The sequence below is a fragment of the Acromyrmex echinatior genome, chromosome 18 (genome assembly GCF_024713525.1).
Source record: "Acromyrmex echinatior isolate Ae372 chromosome 18, ASM2471352v2, whole genome shotgun sequence".
In the NCBI taxonomy this organism is placed as follows: domain Eukaryota; kingdom Metazoa; phylum Arthropoda; class Insecta; order Hymenoptera; family Formicidae; genus Acromyrmex; species Acromyrmex echinatior.
In genome coordinates, this window is record NC_141869.1 from 1,776,287 (window position 1) to 1,798,521 (window position 22,235).

Sequence of the window (22,235 nt, forward strand, 5' to 3'; positions counted from 1 at the left end):
ATATATAACAGAATGTATAAAACAGAAATTAAAAAACAAGAATTCTATTCGGAATGTTTGAAAAAAATCATGTTCATTTTCCAAAATAAATTTTAAATAAGTAGAAGTCTACAAATTGTCGCAAAATTACAGTAATTTTTTTTTAAATATGGATTATTACATTACAGAACTTCGAAGAGTATTTGGAATTTTCCATTCGATTTATATCATTTTTCTAAATTTTTCTAAACTTAAATATAATATATATGTATATTTAAAATCGATATCTATCACTTTCAAATAATTTCGAAATAATTTTTACCTTCTTCCTGCCTCTCAGTTGCAGATGCACGCGTAAACCGATCGCGCAACACGCACCATGCGCTGCACGCACATTACTATCTCACCACTCTCGCCGTCCCGGATCATTCAGCATCCATTCGGACTTTCGTGTTCTCTGACGACGGCGCGTCGTTGCCCTCGTGCACTCTATCTCTCTTTCTCTCTCTCCTTCCATCCATTCGACTGTCGCGAAATGATCACATCTCTCTCTCTCTCTCTCTCTCTCTCTCTCTCTCTCTCTCTCTCTCTCTCTCTCTCTCTTTCCTTCAGCACGAGGCAGAAGGCTCGCTGTAATCACGAGAACGTGCTTATGTAACCGGTGGCTCGTGACTGCCAATCGACGTCTTTTTCCGCGCGTCGCACTTTGCCGCGATGATTTTTCACGCTTTTAGAACGAACGCATGGAAATGCGTTACCTCGCCTTGATAGATCCATCAGAAATATCTTGAACGAAAAAATCGCGATCAACAGAATATTTTGAAAGACAACGATCTTGATTGTTTTGGAATTTCCGAAATTTCGCGAATTTCAAAATTTTCCTGTTGACGAGTATCTTTTTGCTCAACAACTGACAAGATACGTCGTCTCGTGAAACGTATAAAGAAACCGGTGCTAATTCTTAAACCATAAAGCATTATCAATTATAAGCTATCTCTTACGTCACAGTAGCGTTACATGCCGTTCCATGTCTGTGAATATTGTTGTTAACATTGTTGATTCACTAACTACACGATCTTTTTATAAAGTATCGCTATTCTTAACTTTTCAAAACGGAATTAAAGTAGAAAGAGAATACGACGGTGAAATATGGAATAAAATAAAAAAAAACTGACGATCTTGGCAAGTTTTAATAAAAGAAAACTTTTTCGTGTAAGAAAACAGTAGCGAGAAATCAAGTAAAATAAAAATAAGTAAAATAAAAATTTACTTAAGGAATTAAATTAAGAATTGATCTAATTAACTTTAAAAAAATTTATACTTAAAATTTTAATTAAGAATCGATTAAAAATTTTAACACTTGTATACGATGTTGAAAAATTATAGAGTTCACAGAAAATGAAATGCAATGGACTTCAATTCTCACTCTTTAAATATTCGATTTTTTTCAGACGAAAAAGTAAAAGAATAGACAGTTAATCGTTCAATGCCGCGTGTTCGGTATAATAGATCTCCTAAGCTTGTTTACGTAGACACGATTATGTTTGTATTTTTCTTCGATCACACGAAGCACAGTTAAAGTTAACCCGATCTTAACCCTGAAGATAACCCGGATATATATATATATATATATATATATATATATATATATATATATATATCTCAGCTAAACACACAAACGCACAATATGTTTTGTCTAATATCGTATACGATTTAACCCTTTCGACCATCGCAAGCTTCGAATATTTTCAGCTTGAACGAACGATTTTTTTTCTGACAATATGCAACAGCTATAATTATATTTCACACATTACTTTACGCAATTAAACAGAATTATATATGCACATTTTATCGGTTAATATTTATGCTTAATAGAGCTGAGATAAGAAATGAAATATACTGAAAAAAATTAAATTTTTACTTGTATATCTTGGAATAGTAAGGAAACACATTTACTTACAGGAAATATAATATTTGCTCAATATAAAAAATGCTAGTTACAACAAATTAATGATTCTTGTATCAAATAAATATATGTTTACATTTAGTAAATGTTTACTTAGAATTACTCAAGCAAATATTTATTAAAATTTAATATTTTTTTTCAGCATAGTTAATAGAAAGAAGCATATCCGCCTACCATCTTCTAATTTTAAGTTCCTCAAGGGAGTCTTTAAATATAAAGTTATATAACTAGAAAATTGAAGAACTTCACATGACTCTTAAAGTATGAAATTCGCGCTTTTCATATGCTATAATATTAAATAATTAAATAAATATGTTTAACATAAGGAATTCAAATTATTCTCAAATTGCTAATTAAATTACTTACGTCACACACGTTCTTCTCTCTCTCTCTCTCTCTCGCTCGCTCTCTCTAATCTTATTAAAATATTCAAATTACAAGAGAACCTCCAAAGCTGCGTCGCACCGAAAGCAACCCTTTACATTCACTTTTATCCGTACATCTGATTTTTATTTTCGACGAGGCGAGGAAATCTTCGAGACTCCATTGATTCGCACGTGCTCCATTGATGCGACGCGAGCACGTGTACGTGATTTTACGCGAATTCTCGGTGTGCCTTTCGACGAATTTCGCCGGATTCGTTGCGTCGCCGCCGGCGAGATTTCGTCGCGGATGATTCGTCGTGTGCACGTATCTACGCAAGCACTAAGTGACTTTAACCGGTCGCAACAGCTCGGTAATTGCCGCAAATTGACCAGCGGATCCCAAATGTGTGCGCGACGCGTGTGTGGTGGAACGCGCGGATGCGTGCAAATCACATACACGCACATTAGACTGCGAGAACCGGCGCGTACACGCATTTCGTGTGTACGCTGCGTGTCGTAAAAATTTGGATGAAAGAATAATTGGAACGGGAGGGACGAACGGAAGTGTTATCTGGTATCGAAAAATATCTCAAGTACAAACATCAGTCGTGAAGTCATCCTGAGAACTTAAATATGCGATAAGATAGTTGAGACAAACGCGGACATATAAATCTGGCTTGAAAGCGGAATATTGAACCGTAACATCGTCATTCTTGTAATATCATTATTTTATTTTATATTAGTTTATACACTAAAACAAAAAAAAAGATTGGCTGCTGCAACCAATTAAAAGTGCTGTGCCATATTCAGCCAATCTTTTCTTTCAGTGTAACGTTCGTATTTTTATAAGCTTATAAGCTTAGTGTATTTTCGTACATTAATCCACGTACCAAAATAAAAGTTAAATTCTAAATAGGTCCTTTGTTTCCGATTTTTCTCAATTCATTTATGTAATAACGATTTTTTATTTGTCAATTTATTTCCGCAGAGTCCGATATTCCGTTTTTCCTCGCCAACAACCGGGGTTTGCATGCATGTGCATTTATTGAAATAGCCTATTTATCCGTTCGCTCTCTCGATTGGATCTAATTCCAAGGGGAGAGAGAAACGATGTCTTTACGTGTACGTTTCTTGCGTGGATAATTGAATAAAGTTTATTTTTACGCGAACAAACAATCACGAGATTCTCCGATGGAAAATCTTTATAAATGTACTTTATCTTGCATCGAGATGCGAGTCAATGAACTTTATGATAGTGTTTAATCTTTTAAGTGAAAGATTTAATGAAAAATGATCCAATAGCTCTGTCTGTATTAAAATAGGACTTAATAGCATTAAAATAGCAGACGGAATATTCAATAATGTGACAGAAGATTCAATAATTTGATATATTACGTTTGAAAGATATGAACCTTTTTACAATGAATTTCATTTCCGTTTGCGAACGATTTAATGGCGAAGTCGACAGACGAATCATTTTGATGTTGAAAATTAACGATAATAACAAAATACTTTTTAATGGACTCGTAAATGTCAACATGTCATAAATCACAAATATCCAGACATTAATTCCTCTTTTAATATCAAATATCTGTGCATGAGAAATCGAATTTTACATTATAGGTTGAAAATATCCCGAGTTTCGCATCATTTACAGATTTATGTCTTCTGTGTTCTGGCAAAAGATTTCCCTTGTTCTCTTTTTCCCTTGCATATGATAAACAACTTTATTGGGATGTCAGAACAAGCCTCCGAAGCACAAGAGAGTTCACAGTACATAACATGCTAATAAATGGAAAACAAGTTCTAAAATATAGGTAGATTATAATCGATTATAATCGAATTCAATGAGCACACAAATACAATTTTTACGAGAAAGAGAGAGATGTGCCTCCAAGAACAAGTAAATTAAAGCAGAATGACGAAGAAAATAGAAAATTTACAAAAACTAAAGAAAATTACTAAGAAAAATCAAAAAGAATACAATATGTATAAATTCAAGCACAATAGTAAATTTTGCAAAAATAAAATAAAATAAAAAATAGAATAGAAAATATTAGTATAAAATTAAAGAAAATGAGAGCGAAGAAAAAAAAATAAAAAACGACAGATTTAAATTAAGCAACTTCCTCGTGCAAGATGAAGCTGTCACGGATGGCAATTTTTGTTAAGATAACTAATGAGAAGCATTTCAGCTGATGGAGTCAGAAGTACAGGAAGCTTTGAGGAAAAACAAGAGAAGTAGTAGGATATGCAGAACAAGTCCCAACAATCCCACGTGCTCGCTTGCGCAAACCGGCCGTCATTCTATTTTTAATCCTTCTTCAATACTCGCAACCGCATATTTAACCTGCACCTAACTCAACCTGATCTCTGGCTGCTGGGCGTGCGCGAAATTCGAGTGGTTTGTTGTTGGTTCATCGGGACAATCACGCGAGTGCACCGGCCAGGTTGGCGCAGCTCTCGAGGTCGATGCCGCGATGCCATTCGCGGTTGCACTATTCTTTCATTCGGCAAGAAATGATCTAGATTCAAGGTCGACTGAGCTAGGCTCGATATGCTTGAGTTGATAATAATATGCAAGGAAATAAAGAAAACCGTAAGGTCATTTAAAGTATTTATAGAGATCGGAATAATTATGAGAATAATGAAGTAGTCGTGGCATAATGCAAGTGCTAAAAGAGAACGATGAATACCGAGTTTAAAGTTCAGTTCTATCAATGTAAACTAACTTTAATCTCGGTTTAATTTACTTTTTATCCTTTTCTAATTCTTAGAACTAGGGAAAGATAAAAAGTAAATTAAACTGAGATTAAAGTTAATCTACATTGATAGAAATAAACATAAATCTCATAATCATTTGACTCTGTTAATCCTTTGATGCCACTCTATAGAAACGACTTGGGTACGCCGTTCATCTAATCTAATTTGATTGCTTTATAACTTTCGAATATAACTTTCATAAAAATGAACAGATTATAAAATTTTTCAATCAAACCGTTATATATTGAAGAACATTACGATACCAAGCAAACGTATGTATCTTTATTAATAAGTTATAAGCAATGGAAAAAGTATTGAAAGAGAACGCTGAAAAAATCCAGTTATGCCACATTTCAAGTGACACTGAAGGGTTAATTTTTCCAGCCCTTTACTTGGGCCAAAAGCAACACTGCGATTACAGATTTCTAAGAGAAGAAAGAAGTTTTTAGCGATGCTCTCTTTCTATCCTTCAAACTGCATTCGCGATATTGACTTTGGATCATCACTGATCGTGATTGCATAATTATCATAATTATTTCGATACTTTTTAAATACTTTTTAAATGGTCCTACGGTTTTTTATTTTCTTATAAATATAATTAATTGGTTTTTCTTTGGCGCCGATAAATGGGCATCTCGGATAAATGGACGGACATGGTTATTGCTAAACTCATGAAAAATGTATGAAACCTTTTTCACCTCGTTTCCTAAGTTTCCCTCGAGTCTCTTTTTGCTTTCAAATTCACGACGGTTTCATCGATTGAGACTGAAAACTTGGTTTATTATCCGACATAAATCTTTATCACATTAGACATAAAACTAAAATGCGAGCCACCATCATATACGTTACGTACATTAAGAATTAAGTTCACTATGCGAAAATAAATTTTATTTTGCGTCAGTATCCACCTTTACAGGACGGAAAGCATCATAATGTCACTGAAACAGTCATATGATCATTTTGGAACAAGGAATACAATAAAATAATGGATTATAACAAATTTTAACCAAGAAAGAGTTGTAAGATTTTTTTAAGTAGACTCCCATCACCCTCTAAAGGTTAATACACATTTCAATTTATGTTCATTGATCGCACAAGCATAAATAGCAGACTCAATAGCAGATATTCAGCTACTCTTATAGCTACTTTTAGAGCCGAACGGGTCTAAGTCGGCCACAGCGTAAATAAGTCCTCATAAAGCTCGGGACGGGCCACGTTTAGCGCTTAGATGGCAAGACGAGGCCAGCGTCCATCCACGGCATGTTTACGGCCGTTGTTTACGGTCCGTTCCCGGCGTGCATAACCCCCGTGTACATAACCAGATGTACTTTTAATTCTTGGACGCGTACATTGCCAGCGCGAGATTTAGCACACGCGTCAAACCGCGGTCACACTGTACTCCCAGCGCGTATTTATCGCGCAGAGCCAAATCGTGGATGAGAGAGAACCATCATGCCAATATCACCAAAGGATCACGAGCTAAAAGCCTTTCTAAATGAATACGCGATCTTATCGCGGGTCAACGTCCTCAAGCGAAATTTCCGGCCAGAAAAAATTCCACCTATTGTTTTTGTCAAAGAATACTTATTCCACCTATTGTTTTTTGTCACAAAGAACCTGTAACAGAGTCTGACTAAGAATAATTTTATCAAAATCTTATTAAAAAAAGATATACGTACTTCTTTTCTGTATATATATCGTACTATCTCGTTTAGCCTATTATTTCTTCTCATTCTATTTATAAGACGGCATCTTTTTAATTTTTTTTTCTCCATATATAATCTATATGTATTAAAAAATTGGATGCTCTATATGGAATATTCATACAGAAAAAAATTAAAAAGATGTTAGCCTATAAATAGGACGGTGGGAGAAAATGAGTTACTTATACTGTCTCGCTCTGTAATTTTAATTAGGATCATAGAATGAGTAAGTTGAGTATTTTAAAACATTTTAAGGTGTGATTCCTTACACTAAATTGAGACAAAAACTTAATATTGATCATTGCATATGTTCAAAATAGTTTATTGTTGATTTAAAAAATACAGGCTGTCTAAGTTGAAGGAAAGATTTTGAATTATTTTAATGAGATTTTTACATCCTTCAAACATATACAAAATTTTCATTAAAATAATTCTGATTTTCGAGAAATTCTTTTCTTCAACTTTGACCTGTATTTTTAAAACTAAACCGTTTAGTGTGAAAACTCACTCCTTCAAACTTTTAGAGTACTTAACTACCACTCTGTATTTACAAGAGAAAGTTTGTATACCTTTCTGTCTCACAGGATTTTGGCAAAAAAATCGCTCGCGGCTAGACTTTGTTATAGGTTGTCTCGAAACAACGCGAAGGACCGCAGGTGCTTCTTCACCGCATTTTCCGTAGAAAAGAATACACGATCGAAGGTTGCGCCATTTATCTTGTCAGAAATATTCCGAAATATGCTCCGGAACGATCGGCGGGTCTCAACGAGTACAACTGTCGACACTCTTTCTTTCTCGGTTGCCTGCCACCGCCGCTGCCAGACGTTACGTAACGATTAGCGATAACAACCGCGCACCTTCGCCGGGGATTGATCGATGATGATTGATGGACGGACCACCGTCTTCCCGCACACATAACTATCATGCATTACACGAGAAAGAATTTATTTATTATCGGCGATACTTTCTTTTCATTAAGCGTCCTTTCTTTCCCTTACACACATACACACTTCCAATCGTCTCTCTTTCTCTTAAAAGAGCTTACTCGATTCTTATCGGCACTCCCTCACTCAACTCTTGGAATGCTTATAGTAGATATATATATTATATATATATAATAGTCCGTGGCACAATTGTAAATTATATTTCCGCGACGTAATTTTTCCTTTAAATCTCCTAGTTTACATAAATAAACTCACGGAACAATGACTAAGAAGCGTATTTTTGTCACTTCAAGAAAGGAACTAGCAATATTATTTAACGTAAACTTCTGTTACTTTATTATTTTTCTTATATCTTTTTTTTTTTCTTCTAAAATTACAAAAGGAAAAACTAACGACTTCGCGACACGTGCGAAAAATAGTTGGGCATCACGTTCTTAAAATGTAGTATTTATTATTATTGACTCGTATCACTGTGCCATCCAACTTCTCGTAAAACACACCACGGGATCTTTATTATACACGAGCGGTCCTGTTATTCAGTCGCGAAATCATCGTCAATAATTCACTCGTTATTATTAGCTGTTGAATAATTCGGTGAAAAGGGGTAAATAACCGCGAGCGAATTTGCGAGAACGACCGATCGAAGTATCCGTGGATCCAGTGGGTGGAAAAATAGAAACGAGAAAATGGGAGGAGAACTGGAAGAGATGATTCCGAGATAGACGGGCGAATATCCCCGCGAGTCGTATGATTGCGCAATCGAGTCTCCGCACGCGGAATTCGCAGATCCGCTGCCAGCGGATACGTGAGAGCGCAATGGAATCCGGCCAAAAATCTCCGAGGGTCGACTCCGTTATTAAATCGACCGACGTATGGCTGTAATCACACTACAGGTTGTCGGTCCTATTTTAGCCAATCACGATGCAGCGAGTGCAGGTTAGCTGCAGCATGATTGGTGAAAATAGAACCGACAATCAGCAACCAGGTAACTGATGATCTGTAGCGTGATTACGGCCTATCGTGGAATCGGTTCTCTCACTCGATCGGTCCGAACGATCTATTTTCACCAATCACGTTGCAGCTAACCTGCACTCGCTGTATCATGATTAGCTAAAATAGAACCGACAATCAGCAACCGTAACTGATAACTTGTAGCGTGATTACGGCCTAACGTGGAATCGTTTCTGTCACTCGATCGGTCCGAACGATCAGTCCAACAACCGTTGTGTTCCACGTGCATATACTTGGATCTGATATCTTTGATCCGGATATCTGCCGCGATCAGATCGATTCTTCAATCTTGAATTAAGGTAGAAATTAAAGATATCGAAATTAAATTATCAGAAATTCGTTACAGATCTGACCTGATTCAATCTCTTGGTGATATCGATTTTACATCATTCAGGTAAGGTTTCTTAAAGAGATTCCTCGAAGACGCGAGACGAGTTCGATCTTTGATCTGTACATGTTAGATCACGTTGAACCTTTGAAACTTTAAAACGTACAAGCTTTCCAATCCTTATTCTTGACTCTTCTGCAGAATATTCATATGTTTCTATCTCTTTAGGGCTTTAATCTATATCTTTGATCGATGTTTTCAAATTTTGGATGCCGGAAGTTTCACTTAGATATTTGATCTTCTGAAGAGACTTCTTCTATAGAGATTCTCGATTTTCAGGCACTCGATCCTCCGGATTTGTGGATTTTTAAATGTTCGACGGAATTTTCTTTCTTTTTTACGAATTCTTTCAACATTTAATTTTCAGGATTTCTCTCAAATCTTTAGGACATTTCGGGACTTCTAGATCTTCGAACCTCCGGTCGAATTCTCTCGAATCCGCTCGCGAATTACGAAAAGACAGGCACGCGTCGCTCCGACTTTTATCGCGGTTGTTACGCAGCGTTTCGGCCGCTGCGGCGGACTGAAAGGCACTGGCCAAGTTCCGTCGTCATGCGATTGCAACCGCGCATCGTCGCGCCTTGTTCTTTCTCTCTTTTGCTGCCTCTTTCTTTCTCTTCCTCGTCATTCAGGTATTCGATTTGCAAATCGCGACTTCACGCGCCTCGCTCACGTCAGACCGTGAAATTTTCGTTTTATGCGCCTCGCGTTTTATCCGCCTCGAATCTCAATGGTTACATTACACTTTACGCTAATCGGCTCGATACATATCGAATAATTTGTGAAATACGTTCTTGTACATCGATCAAATAGTAATGGCAATACGTAAAAACAAATTGTAGCGAGATAATAGACGCTGATTATGCACGAGATAAACGATTTTCCGAAGAGTTCAAAAATTTATGTTAATACAGATCTGAAAAAATAATTTTGTTGAACATTCGAAATAATTACGTTGGAATCTCAAGCATGATGAGCAATGCTGCAAAAAGTTTTCACATTCTAGCAACCAGTTATTCTACCAGAGTATGCTACACAATTATTTGTACGATTCAACAAAATTATTCAGATCTATATGTAGCTAACATTTTAGATACTTTAGGAAAATTATCCTTTCCGTGGATATTTAACATTACATTTTAGATTAATTAAAAAGAAAGAGGATAATATTCTCTTATCCATCTGCATTCTAAAAATTGTACCTTCAGAATTTTCTATTTTTAGTTAGCTCATGTTTAAAAATAGACGTGTCACTATTTTTGTTAAATACTCAGACTACAAAATCGAAAAATAAATCGAAAAGTGCAACATAAATACCGGAATATTTCTCAGGAGATAAATATTCAAATTGGTGCGGCACACATTTTGCATACATAAACGCTGACCGACTAGCGAAACACTACGTGAATGACTTCCTATCCGACGAATTCGAAATGTTAATGTCACGTGATGTGGCTCGCAAACTTCCAAGTTGTGAATGCAGTCTTGATAACTAACAAATATTTGCGCGTATGTTTTATGAAATTGTAAATTAGAAAGACAGCATCGAGACATCATTTTAAATATGGCTTTAGCGACTAGGCGATCTCGTCGTTCCTCTCCTTCGTTCATTCCGCTAATGTTTACTTATTTACATATCTCAATCACATATTCCGACAAAAACTTCTTCCCGAGAGAATCGATAGAAATAATCTTTACGTCAACTTATGTTTAAAAATAAATCTAAAAAAATAAGTATATAAAGAATAAATATAAAGATAATATAGCGCGAATGCTTAACAATTTTAATGAGGGCATTGCACTAACAAAAATCGAACACATACTTTGCTGATAATCATGGCGTAATCATCATTCTTATCTGAAATTCTTTTTCCTGCATCTTTTCTAAATAGTTGGATATTATTATTATACATTTCTATCTGTTTATTTTGTATTTAATGTTAACAAAAAAAATCCAACTTAAATCAGAAATCGTAAATCTTGCAGAGCGTAAAGAACCATCGAATTGCATTTCTCTCTTTTTTGGTTTCTTTTTCTTTTTTTTTGCTAAAGAGTTAACAGTCAGATCCCTTAACTATCTCTGCCTTTTAAATCCTGAGATTCATAAATCATTCAAATCTTTGGTTCTTTGACTGCTGTACACGCGAGGGAGGTACAACAACGAACATAAATGACAAGTATCGATCGAGGCCATTTGATTCGAATCGATCTGACCGCAGTTTTTCTCCCTCCTCTTTCCCATCGTTCCTATCTTGTCGTTGCTGAAAGCGATCCCTTATGCAATCGATCTGGTTAAGCTCTCAAGGTCTCTACGCTCGATGTACGCTTGATACAAGATAAAAAAAACCACATTTCTCATTTAAACATTAATAAAGGCATTGAGTTCAAAATAATCTGGCTTAATGAACTCGGCAATAAATCGCATGACTGTTACTTCTCAAAAAAAAATTATAATATTCATCTAAATTAATAACATATAATGACTAACGATATTTCACGTAACGATACAGTATATTTTTGTTAGAAGAATTAAAATAATATAAATATTGCTATTTTACACTGAAAAAAATTTCACTCATTTTTGATCCAATGAATGTTAATTAATGTATTAATGTTCGACTTAATGTATAATTAATTCATTGATATTATATAATAACTGGATTCATTTATACATATAACTACGTGTTCATTCTTATAATGAATTCTAATAATAGTTTTATAAAATCATTATGAGAATTCATTGGACCAATTTTCATTAATTCAATGAATATTTCATTTATTTATGAATTTTCATTAATTTATGAATATTTCATGTATTTACGTACAGTTTTGGTATTACGTACTGTACAGTGTACTGTACTTTATGTTGGATATAAATAGTCTGAATGACGAGAATTGAAGGAGAGAATTTATGCGTGCCTTTAAGCAGCCGCTCTCGTGATCTCTGACGCCGAATTGTATCTCCACGAGTTAAATAAAAACAACAGTTCCAGTCGAACGGTTGACTTGAAGTGCGAGACAAAACGCGAAACGAGACGTCAATCGGCTACGCGAGGTCGTTCCACGTAGCTGAGTTGAGATCAAAACCGCGTTGCGACTACGACGATGATGGTGGCTGACGTTAAGGACGCAAGGTATTATTTTGAGATGTCGTAGCACGTGGTCAACGTCAACTCTCCGTTGCAACGCGAATGCACTTTTCGCGCGCAGTTTTTAGAACGTTTGACATTTCAACGATTGTCTACAGCTGTACAGATCTTTGTGTGTTTCTCTGAATCATTAAACTCCTGATTTACGTACGTGATTCGCCAACAATATGAACTAAAACGTTCATTAATAATTACTTTCAACCTGAATTCTCAAATTAATAAGGGGAAAATATATTACATTTTTCATGCATAAAAGCGTTTGATATATGGAATAATTTGAGCAAATAATTTAATCTTTATTTACAGGAAAAACCATTACAGTGGCGCTGGTTGGTGAAACAATTCCATTATTTTGTAGGAAATAAAATACAATAAAAAAATAATGAATTATAACAAATTTTACTTAAGAGAAGTAAAGCTGTAAGATTTAGCTGTTAGATTTTAAAAATAGATCGCTATTTAAAGGTTAACGAGAAATACATAAGGCATGGATTTTTGCTGCAGAAAGTTCTTGCAAAGAATATTTTAATATTTGTAAGTAAAATTTAATGAAAGAAATATAAGGTTGTAAAAGATTAAATATTTAAAATATCAATACAAACGATAAAGCGACAAATTAAAATTCTTTTATAATGGCAGTAATCTTTTCATGTATATCCTATAGAGTGGCTCAAAGTGCTTCTACTTTTAGTTAGGTAATGTACGTTATCTATGCTTGACGCACTTCTACGTTCTAATTTCTTACTGCATCGTCAATATTCATTGTAAAAAAAAAATACCGCGATTATCGGAACAAAGCACGTTCAACATGTTTCTTCAGTTCTCTTAATAGATAAGGAGTTTCTGTTTTTAATGCATTATACACACACGTAATTTTTTTTACAATATATGCACTTGTTATAATTCTGTAATGTCAATATTTTGCAAGGACAATCAACATCTTACGATTCAAAAACAACAGTCTTCCCTCTCTTCTACTTTCGAATGACAATCTCATTGGTCTTTTTACTCGATATATCCAAGCTATCGGTGCTAGAATAGATATACTGATTGTATAATTTAATGTAACATTCAAGTGAGCTAACGCGATGCAATGCAATGCCTCCCGTCGAACGGGAAGTCGTGGTTTCACGCTTAGCAGCTTTCAAAAGCGATCCTCGCGAGGATTCTTGCAGGAAAACCGGTCAGACACGTGCGAGAAGCGGAAGATAATATCACATTTCGGCAGACAGCAATGCGAATACGTATAATATTCCTTAGAGAAAAGTATCGTGCACGATCTCTTCCTGCGCTTGTCGGCATCAATTTGAATCTTAATTTAATCTTTCTGCATTCCGCATAAAAAAAATTTCCTGTTAAACTTTATTAAAGTTTTAAATTGTAATCTGACATCGTGCTGCGCTTGTTTCATTGCAACTTATTTCGTCGATTAAATCATTATACAAGATAAAAGAATGAAAACATTAACGTTAGGATTGTTACAGTACCTAAAATTCCATAACTTTTTCTATTGATTTTCAAACAGAATTTCATGATTTTCTCTCTCCGGTGCTTCAATAATATTTAAAAATTTCTTGTACTTTCGTCATGATTTGAAAACCATCAAATATTTTATCGAGAGAGCCATTTAACATAGCAATATAAATCACTAATAATGTTGCTGCTAATAATAACTAATAATAAACTGCTTGCATTTGACTGTCAAGTTGGTAATATTCCAAAGTAGACGTGATGTAAGTATATTGAACTTCCTAAAAGCCAAGAATTTTAAATTTGCAGAAAATTTGCAATTTCCGGACCGTTCCCTGTTTTGTCTGATTTTCAGTTTTGTGACAACTCTGACCACGTATTTCATTTACGACGAATTTTCTCCTACGATCTTCACGACATCGTTCGTTGTATCTATCGACTTACTTGCGACAGCATACGGATTTTTAACTTCAACCACCGTCGCGATCGCGACTGAGCTTGCGCGACATACGGGACACAACACTTTCGCCGACCGCTCTCGCTTTCGTTCGACTGTCGGGGGTCGTCGACGTACACGACGGACGATCGGTGCTGAACGCGCACGCGGGTATCGACGAGTTCCGGACTCGACCGGGAGAGGAACGAAGTTATATACCGCGACGCGCAAGCGTCAGCTTTTCCACCTCGACGGTGCGCTGCTTTGTGCGAGCTTGAAGGGGAACGCACATTCGGCCTCGGCGAGCATTCGATTGGATGGACGTTAATTATCGATCTGTGCAGCAGATTAATTAGTTAGCAGTAATAATAGTAGTACGGACGAGGCATTGCGAGCTTTACCTAAAAATATATAAACGATTATATCACGAGAAAGAACTGCGATCAACGCACGTAGCTATTTAAAGTGGTAATTGAATATTAAATTATAAGAAAACAAATACTACAGAAAACATACTAGAAAAATAAATACCATTAAACTTGTTAATTCATTTGAAACAAGATCTTTACGAATTTTAAAATCATTAAATGGTAATAGGATTTCGAGGAAAGATTGACGTAATTGTTTAATATTATTCACATGACGTAGACTTATGTTAATCTTTCCGTTTGCGATAAAAATTACAATTACACTTCACAAAATCGGGGCTAATGTATGTTAAGAAATGTATGTGACTGATACCTACAATATTCACGAACTCTTCCGCTTCCGGTGGCAGAAACCAACTGGAGGTATGCGCGTCCTCCGACGAAATCGAGAGTGCGAAAAAGTCGAGAAGAGGGGGAAGAAACGATGGCGAAGGGATGGAACGAAATATCCGAGAAAATAGGAAGCGTCTAAGGGGATGGGTCAGAGATAATGTCGGAATCTACCAACCACCTTTCAGCCACCAATGAAAACAGCCACCGCCCCGAGATAGGGATGGAAAAGGGGTCGGTTTATATCACGAAACTCTCTTCGTTTTCCTCTCTTCGAGAGAGATCGGCAATTCCGGGAAATCCGGCGCATGTTATGGATTCCCCAGAAGGGGAATAACGTTCAAACCGCGAGGGAGATTCGTTTCATCCATTCGATCCTTGATAGTGAGAGTTCTGTTTTCGGCGAGAGGGACACAGTTCATTGGTAATTTAATGTCTCTTGTGATCTTCCACAATAAAATGTCCGAGTAAAATTCGTGTATCCTTTTCAAATGGAAGCCGCGAATATTCGGAGTACCTTCGACAGACATGCGAAAAGCATCAAATGCGAGAAGAGAACCGGCGTGCTAAGAAAAAAAATTACACGAAAGCATCCGGCTAACTTGTCGCATTAAAAGGCATCAGATTAACCCTTGAATAATACGATATTCGAAGACATATTCGAAAAAAAATTAATAGAAAATTTGAAACTTTATAAGAATAAAAGAACAGAACGGAGAAAATTTAGAAAGTTATTTTTAGAATCATCTGAAATGGTTTTTCTAATTAGGAAATATTTTTGAACGCGTTCTTCTTATTTGCTTCATTAGCTAAATCATTATTATTAAGATCGTAATCAAACAAATAAATTTCTGTCTTCGTATTATTTCGGTGAATCTAACAAAGAAACACAAAAAAAATATTTTAATAAGCTTTGGATATGTTAAAGTATAGGAAAAAATAACAGACATGTATTTTTCTGTACAAGTATTTTCTCGCACGCTAAGATGAGAAACTCACCTTTGACAGAAATAGATTGCTTTTTTTCTGAATAAATATCATTTAAAGATATAAAAAAAGGTTTAAGTTAAAAGTTGAATAATTTTAAAAGTTTTTACAACAATAAAAAAATATTTATTTTGCATAAATAATAGTTTTATTTAACAAATTTATTACTATTATATAGTACTCTTGAAACCATTCAACTTTTATTTACAATTTCTATAAATATCTTTAGTGATTCAAATGATATTCTTTCAAGAAAAAATCTATTTTTTTCTAGAGGGAGCTTCATCGCCTTAATGTATGAGAAGCACTTATAAAAAATACACATCTCTTACTTTTCTCTATACTTTAACATTCAAAGTTCTCTATACTTTAACATTAAAATCGGAGGGAGATAGTTGGAGGATGTAGTTGTGTTCCTTTGTAAAAGTAAAATTAGAATTAATATGTTTTAGGCGATCAATCGAGGGTTGAATCTGCGCCGAAAAAATCAAGAGAGCACTTACCTCGCGTGACTCTGTCGCGGCCTTCGCCGGAAGTTACCGGAAGTAGCGTGTCCGCAGTAGCAGTAATAGTAGGAAATAATTTGCGTATCCGGTTAATCGGTCAACGATGAGTTTGAATATTAACGTATGAATTGTTCATCGTCGCGTGTATTAATAAAAAAAAATTAATTGACTCATTAAAAATGCTCATAAAAATTATGACAAAAAAAAGCCAAATTTTTATCGCAAAAATACATAAAAAAAGAAAAATTAAATGATAGTTGTTTTCCTTTATAATATTTTTTAAATAATTTCAGTATAACATATCATTATTTCAATTTTGCGAATTCTCACGCAATTCGATAATTACGCAAGAGAATTCAGTTGATAGAGCGCGCGATCAAGGACACGATAAGTATAATGGAAATTAATTTCTCACGTGATACATTGCGGAGTTAATGAACGTAGAGACCTGATCGAAAACCACGTGATTTGCGAAATTGTTATTACATATGACGTAAGCTTGTAGTATCATTTAGGAAATGTTGGCGCAAAATACTAGAAATGTAAAGAATTGATTGGATTTCATTTCCGTCGTAATTTCAAAATTATTCTTCAATAGAAAAAAAAACAGAGCTAATGACATAATCTGACGTAATAACTTACTTCAAATTCACTTTAAACTTCAGGAAGTATTTTGACTAAAATTAAAGTTAGATCATAAAAATTACTTAAAGTATATTGTGAATTTAACAATAATTGAAAATTTAGGAAAATTGAGAATAAAAATCAAAAAGTTTCACTTGTTCATCGTTAAACTTCCACATAGCTCCTGCAATAACGCATGAATCAATTATAAAGTAATATTCATCGGAAATGAAATCAGATCGATATACATACAATTTAATTAATGTAAGACTTAATTAAACTTCTCTAATGTAACAATTGAGCAATGAAAAGAATACAGCCATGCTTAATTCAAGATACAAGCGAAATCGAAGGTACTCCAGTTTGATGGTATGAAGAAGAGTAAACCAGCACCGAACAGGGAGGATAATAGCGGATCCTACCTTAGGATGTAGTTGACACAGACGACAGAGATTGGCTTCTGCTGCTTGGAGCAGTGGATTAGGGTGGCCTGGGTAATAACCCAGGCGTAACCGCCTCGCTTGCCAAGGAATCTGTACGCTACGGTCTCGCACTGGCCCTTGCTGAACACTGAAACAGTACAACGATGTTGATGAGAGAGCGATCATCCTAGGACTCGGAACATGCGAATGCATCCGCGCGATTTTATACCGCCGAGTCGCGCGCAGCTGACGAAACATGTGGCATAGGATTACAAATTTTATCGATCAGCATGGGATTGTCGAATACACCCATGCATTAGCATATTGGCGACCAAAAAGAATAAAGATATAAGATAATTTCTTAATGCAACGATGAATAATTTGCTGCTTCGATAGATTTAGAACTTTGTTATAAAAGGAGAAGAGAATCTAAAAATTAAAAATTTCTGACAAAATAATTTGCAATATATTTTCACTGATATAAAATGTAGTCAATAAATGCTAACTCGACGAATAAAAATAAAACTAAGATTTATTAATAAATAAAAAAATATAAATAAAATAGTTGATAATAATAAGGATGCATTACAAAAAAAAAAATTATTAAAAAATTACAGATTTTTCTGCATTTGAAAATATAAAATATTTGGCGATAATTTAGAACTTGTATCAAAAATTATTATTTCAATAAAGGTAGACATGTTTTAAAAAATAATTAAGATAAGATAAAAAAAATTGTCATTTAAACTATAAAATTATATTGTGAATATTATATAAAATATGATCTGCTTTATACGTATATAATATTGATTTATATATGGATAAATTTCCAATTTGTCATTTTTTGCAAAGATTACCTTAACACATACATATGTATACAATCTAAAAAAATTATCAAAATATACTATTTCTCGTAATCTTGTAAGCTGCGAGATTGATAAACTCGGAAACGGAGATATAAAATATTTTATTGCGGTTCCGTCGTAAGATTACGTCGCACATTCTAGCGCTTCAGGCTGCTTCAGGCCAACCTCTTCGAGAAACGTATTATCTCGTTTCTAGAAATGTACCTCCCTACATTCTCATAAAAACGACTAAAGTGGGATTAGTGCGGGAGCTGATTCGGCCGGAAAGTCGAGGCTGGTTGGTGTTAAAGGGATAACGTTGCGGATTGCTCGAATATATATGTGAACCTCCTAAATCGTCCCTTACAATCGTACGTCAGTACGTATTTTATTGCGTATATTAAAATTTTATCATCAATAAAAAATCTTAAAAATTTAGATATCTGCTACATTACAGACTGAGATTTATCGATAATAAATTTACCCATTTTTAATTTCAAAATATTTATTATTTATGATTAATTTGTCACTTTCGAATATCTAATGCCATGTAATATTTACATATATTGGCAATTAAGTGTTAGATAAAATATTTATTAAATAAGATTCCTATTACAGAACATATTTATTACATGCTATTTTTAGTTTAATAACTCAATCGCGATGTGTTATCCTTGATACATCATCGAGGATAATTTTCCAGACTGTACCTCAATGTAAAATGTCAGTCAAACGATAAATATCTTTCGACATTTTTATAGCCTCGCACTTTGTCACTACATCTCATTTTTCATTATCTACCTGCCGTTTTATGAGTCAATTACCGAAATCGACACGATAAAGTTACGTGTGTGCTCATAAATACCGTTGGAAGATACAATAATTGCATAACTAATAGCCGATAACGTTAGTCGTGCGTTAGTTTGCGCTCCCTGGAAGCCGTAAAAAAGGTCGTCGGGTAGCGTCGCAACCGATAAGAGATATGATCGTCCTTGAAATCTTTTTTCCTCTCGGCCATTCACCCAGGTCGATCCATTCCGTAAGCCACTTCTCCGCCTCTGTCGCCCCGCGTTTCTCTTTCATCCAAAGCTTTTTATGTATCTCGTTTATTTTGATGGTTATCACGTTTCGTATCCGTATTATTCGCGTACAACGTAATACCTTGACCAATCTTCAGACAAAATAGCAATGCAACAGTTCTTACACGAATTGCCACTTAACAACCATTTTGTTTTATGCTTCACTGTATACGTGTAATTCGCACGTAATAGAATTTCTTACGATATGAGAATGACTCTTTTAGGAATTTTAAAATTCACTCCAGAAAATCAAACGATTAAAATATTATTGAATACCAGAGAAAGAATAAAAATTTACAAAAAGAATTTAAGATTAAATGATTTTCGCAATTAAACGATCCTAATCAATTTTACAGAAATTGATTTTCGTAAACAAAAGAAACGATAAAAGGATCTCTAGAAATCGAGGATGGATGTTTAAGCAATTTTTAGATATTTAAAAAAAATTTTAATTAGTAATCGAATAATCATGTTTTACTAAATAAATATAAAATTGAGTAAAAAGAGAAAAGTAAAGAATACTTACGGCATTTAAAACATTTGTCCAGCGCAAGATTATCAAGTGCATGATAAAACTCAAAGACTGATCGACCCATCAGCTCTTCACTGCTCCAGCCCAAGTATTCGGCTAATCTAAAACGAGACAAAAAATATTCCCAGTGATATAACGCAAAATAATATTCAATAATGCAATTCAATTGTTTTGAAAATACTATATATATTTGTAATACAATACGCGTCACGAGAATCATACTTGAATCTTATGTACGATAAGCAAGGTAAAACTTATCGAATAACGATAAGAACGATAAAGGTATTCAATCATTGCGCTAATTATGCAAGCCAACGATAATGAAAATGACGAGTCAAGCTGTACTACTTTAAAATAATAATGTAACAAATAAAATTATTTTGTGGATTTACACATGAACTAAAAAATCCACACTGTGTCGAACATAAGAATAAGAGACTGATAAAAATATAATAAGTTCCATTATTTACTTACTTTTCGTCAGCGTAGGTAAATTTCATGCTAAGATTGTGCTTCGATAAAAAGGTATGGCGTCCCAAAGGTATCTCAATATTACTAGGATGAGGTATAGGACTACCTACGAGCACTAGAGAAGTGCCTGTGTCTTGTCCCACGTCCTCATCCTCTTTGCGTCGCTCTTCATTATCAACTTCCATAGAGTTCGAGTTTGAGTCGCGGATGTTTGTCAATCTGCCAGTGCAGTGAATCACCTGTCAACATCCAATCACGAATATATTATTCACAAGCTAATTTAGTTGAAAAAAGTTTCAATAAAAAAAATCTATTCAGATAAGCATAAAAAGTAAAATATTGCGAAAACTTATGCAAATTCTGTTACTCGATTATATAATATTGATTTTACTTTTATGCGTATACATGTGTTGTTATATTTTACATTTATAAAAAATACAAATTATTGTATGTAATAAATTATATTTATATAGTAATTATTTGAGAATAAAATAAGTTATATTCCATTAAATTTATTGTAATTTTATTTCTCTCTTTCTCTGTCAAATTAATATTTATTCAATGTTTCGTGCGACAAACAATACTATTATTATATTATTAGAATAGATAAAAGGATTTTCATATTTTAATATATACCTTGTAAGAAGCGCTCTTCAGATTGACCTTCCTGCCTTTGCTAGTGAGAGTACATTTGAGTCGCAAGAAGAAGTTGCAGGTACGTTTCTCATTGTTATCCGCCGACTTCGAAGACAGGCACTCACGCAATTCATCATGGTCGCAGGGATGACTGTATTCGTATACACTTTGTCCCATCATATCCATCTATGCAAAGCATATAGTTTTACTCTCCCCGAATTTCGACGGAAAGTGCAGCGAATAATCATAATAATAAAAACTCGTAACCACCTTTTGTATTTTTCAACAAAACTAAATAAAAATTAACTGAAACATAACATAATTTCATTTAAATCTATTATAAATATAAAATTTATCAAAAATAATTTTATACACTTATTGGAAAATTCTTAAAAAAATGTTTAAAACGATAATATTACTTAAAATATAAAAAGATGACATTACTTAAAATATAAAAATTGTTTCAAAATCATTAAATATTATTTCATTTATGTCATTTACCAGTTTAGATTTCTCATAATTATAGTTAATGTTTATAAAAGTTTGTTTGATCATTTAACGTACTTGTGACACTCCGAGATAGTCTCTGACATTCTCTGAAAGGTAGACCATGTTGCCGTCACTAGAGAGTACTAACATAAAGCCGTTGAGAGCTTTTGGAAATAATTCATCCATCTTTGTGGACGACTCGGATTTTGTCAGTGTAACTGGAACTTATGTTAAAAGATTCATAAATTTAGTAAGTACGACGTTAATTAAATCCCAAAATTATTTAAGATCGTAAAATATAATATTAAAATCTAGATTCAAAATCTGAAACTATTTTAAAAATCCACGCTTATCAAACTCTTTGATTCAAAGAATCAAAAATGGCTATATCTAATCGATAATATTTAATGAAAGGAAATCTCTATGATATAAAGTTCAAATAAATTAAGTATCTTAAGATACACATTTTCTACAAATTTATTTAAGAATATATTATTATTATTATAGGATTCTGACTTATAAAATTGTAAATTTGCTATAAAATTGTGAGAATAAAACTCTTATAAAGTAGTGAGAATAAAACTCTTGTAAAGTATTCTACATTAAAATATATTTGAAATGTTTGTGTTTATGTCCGCATTTAAATATTTTGCAACAAATATATTTCTATACTTCTAGTTGAATAGTATTTCTATGTTTCTAGCTGAATAGT

At 34.0% G+C, this 22,235-nt stretch overlaps 1 protein-coding gene and 1 pseudogene across 2 annotated transcripts in view; both read right to left on the reverse strand.

The window, feature by feature from the left end:
• sima (HIF-1 transcription factor component sima) overlaps nt 1–22,235 on the reverse strand; it is a 47,049-nt gene that overhangs the window by 10,147 nt on the left and 14,667 nt on the right. For both annotated transcript variants that reach the window (XM_011058937.2, XM_011058936.2), the window contains exons 3-7: nt 21,599–21,747; nt 21,035–21,220; nt 20,402–20,637; nt 19,922–20,028; nt 17,472–17,619 (exon numbers count right to left, since the gene is read on the reverse strand). In XM_011058937.2, the coding sequence (XP_011057239.1) occupies nt 17,472–17,619; nt 19,922–20,028; nt 20,402–20,637; nt 21,035–21,220; nt 21,599–21,747 (826 nt within the window). The remainder of the gene's footprint in view (nt 1–17,471; nt 17,620–19,921; nt 20,029–20,401; nt 20,638–21,034; nt 21,221–21,598; nt 21,748–22,235) is intronic.
• Nucleotides 13,942–16,542, reverse strand: LOC147906750 (uncharacterized; annotated as a pseudogene).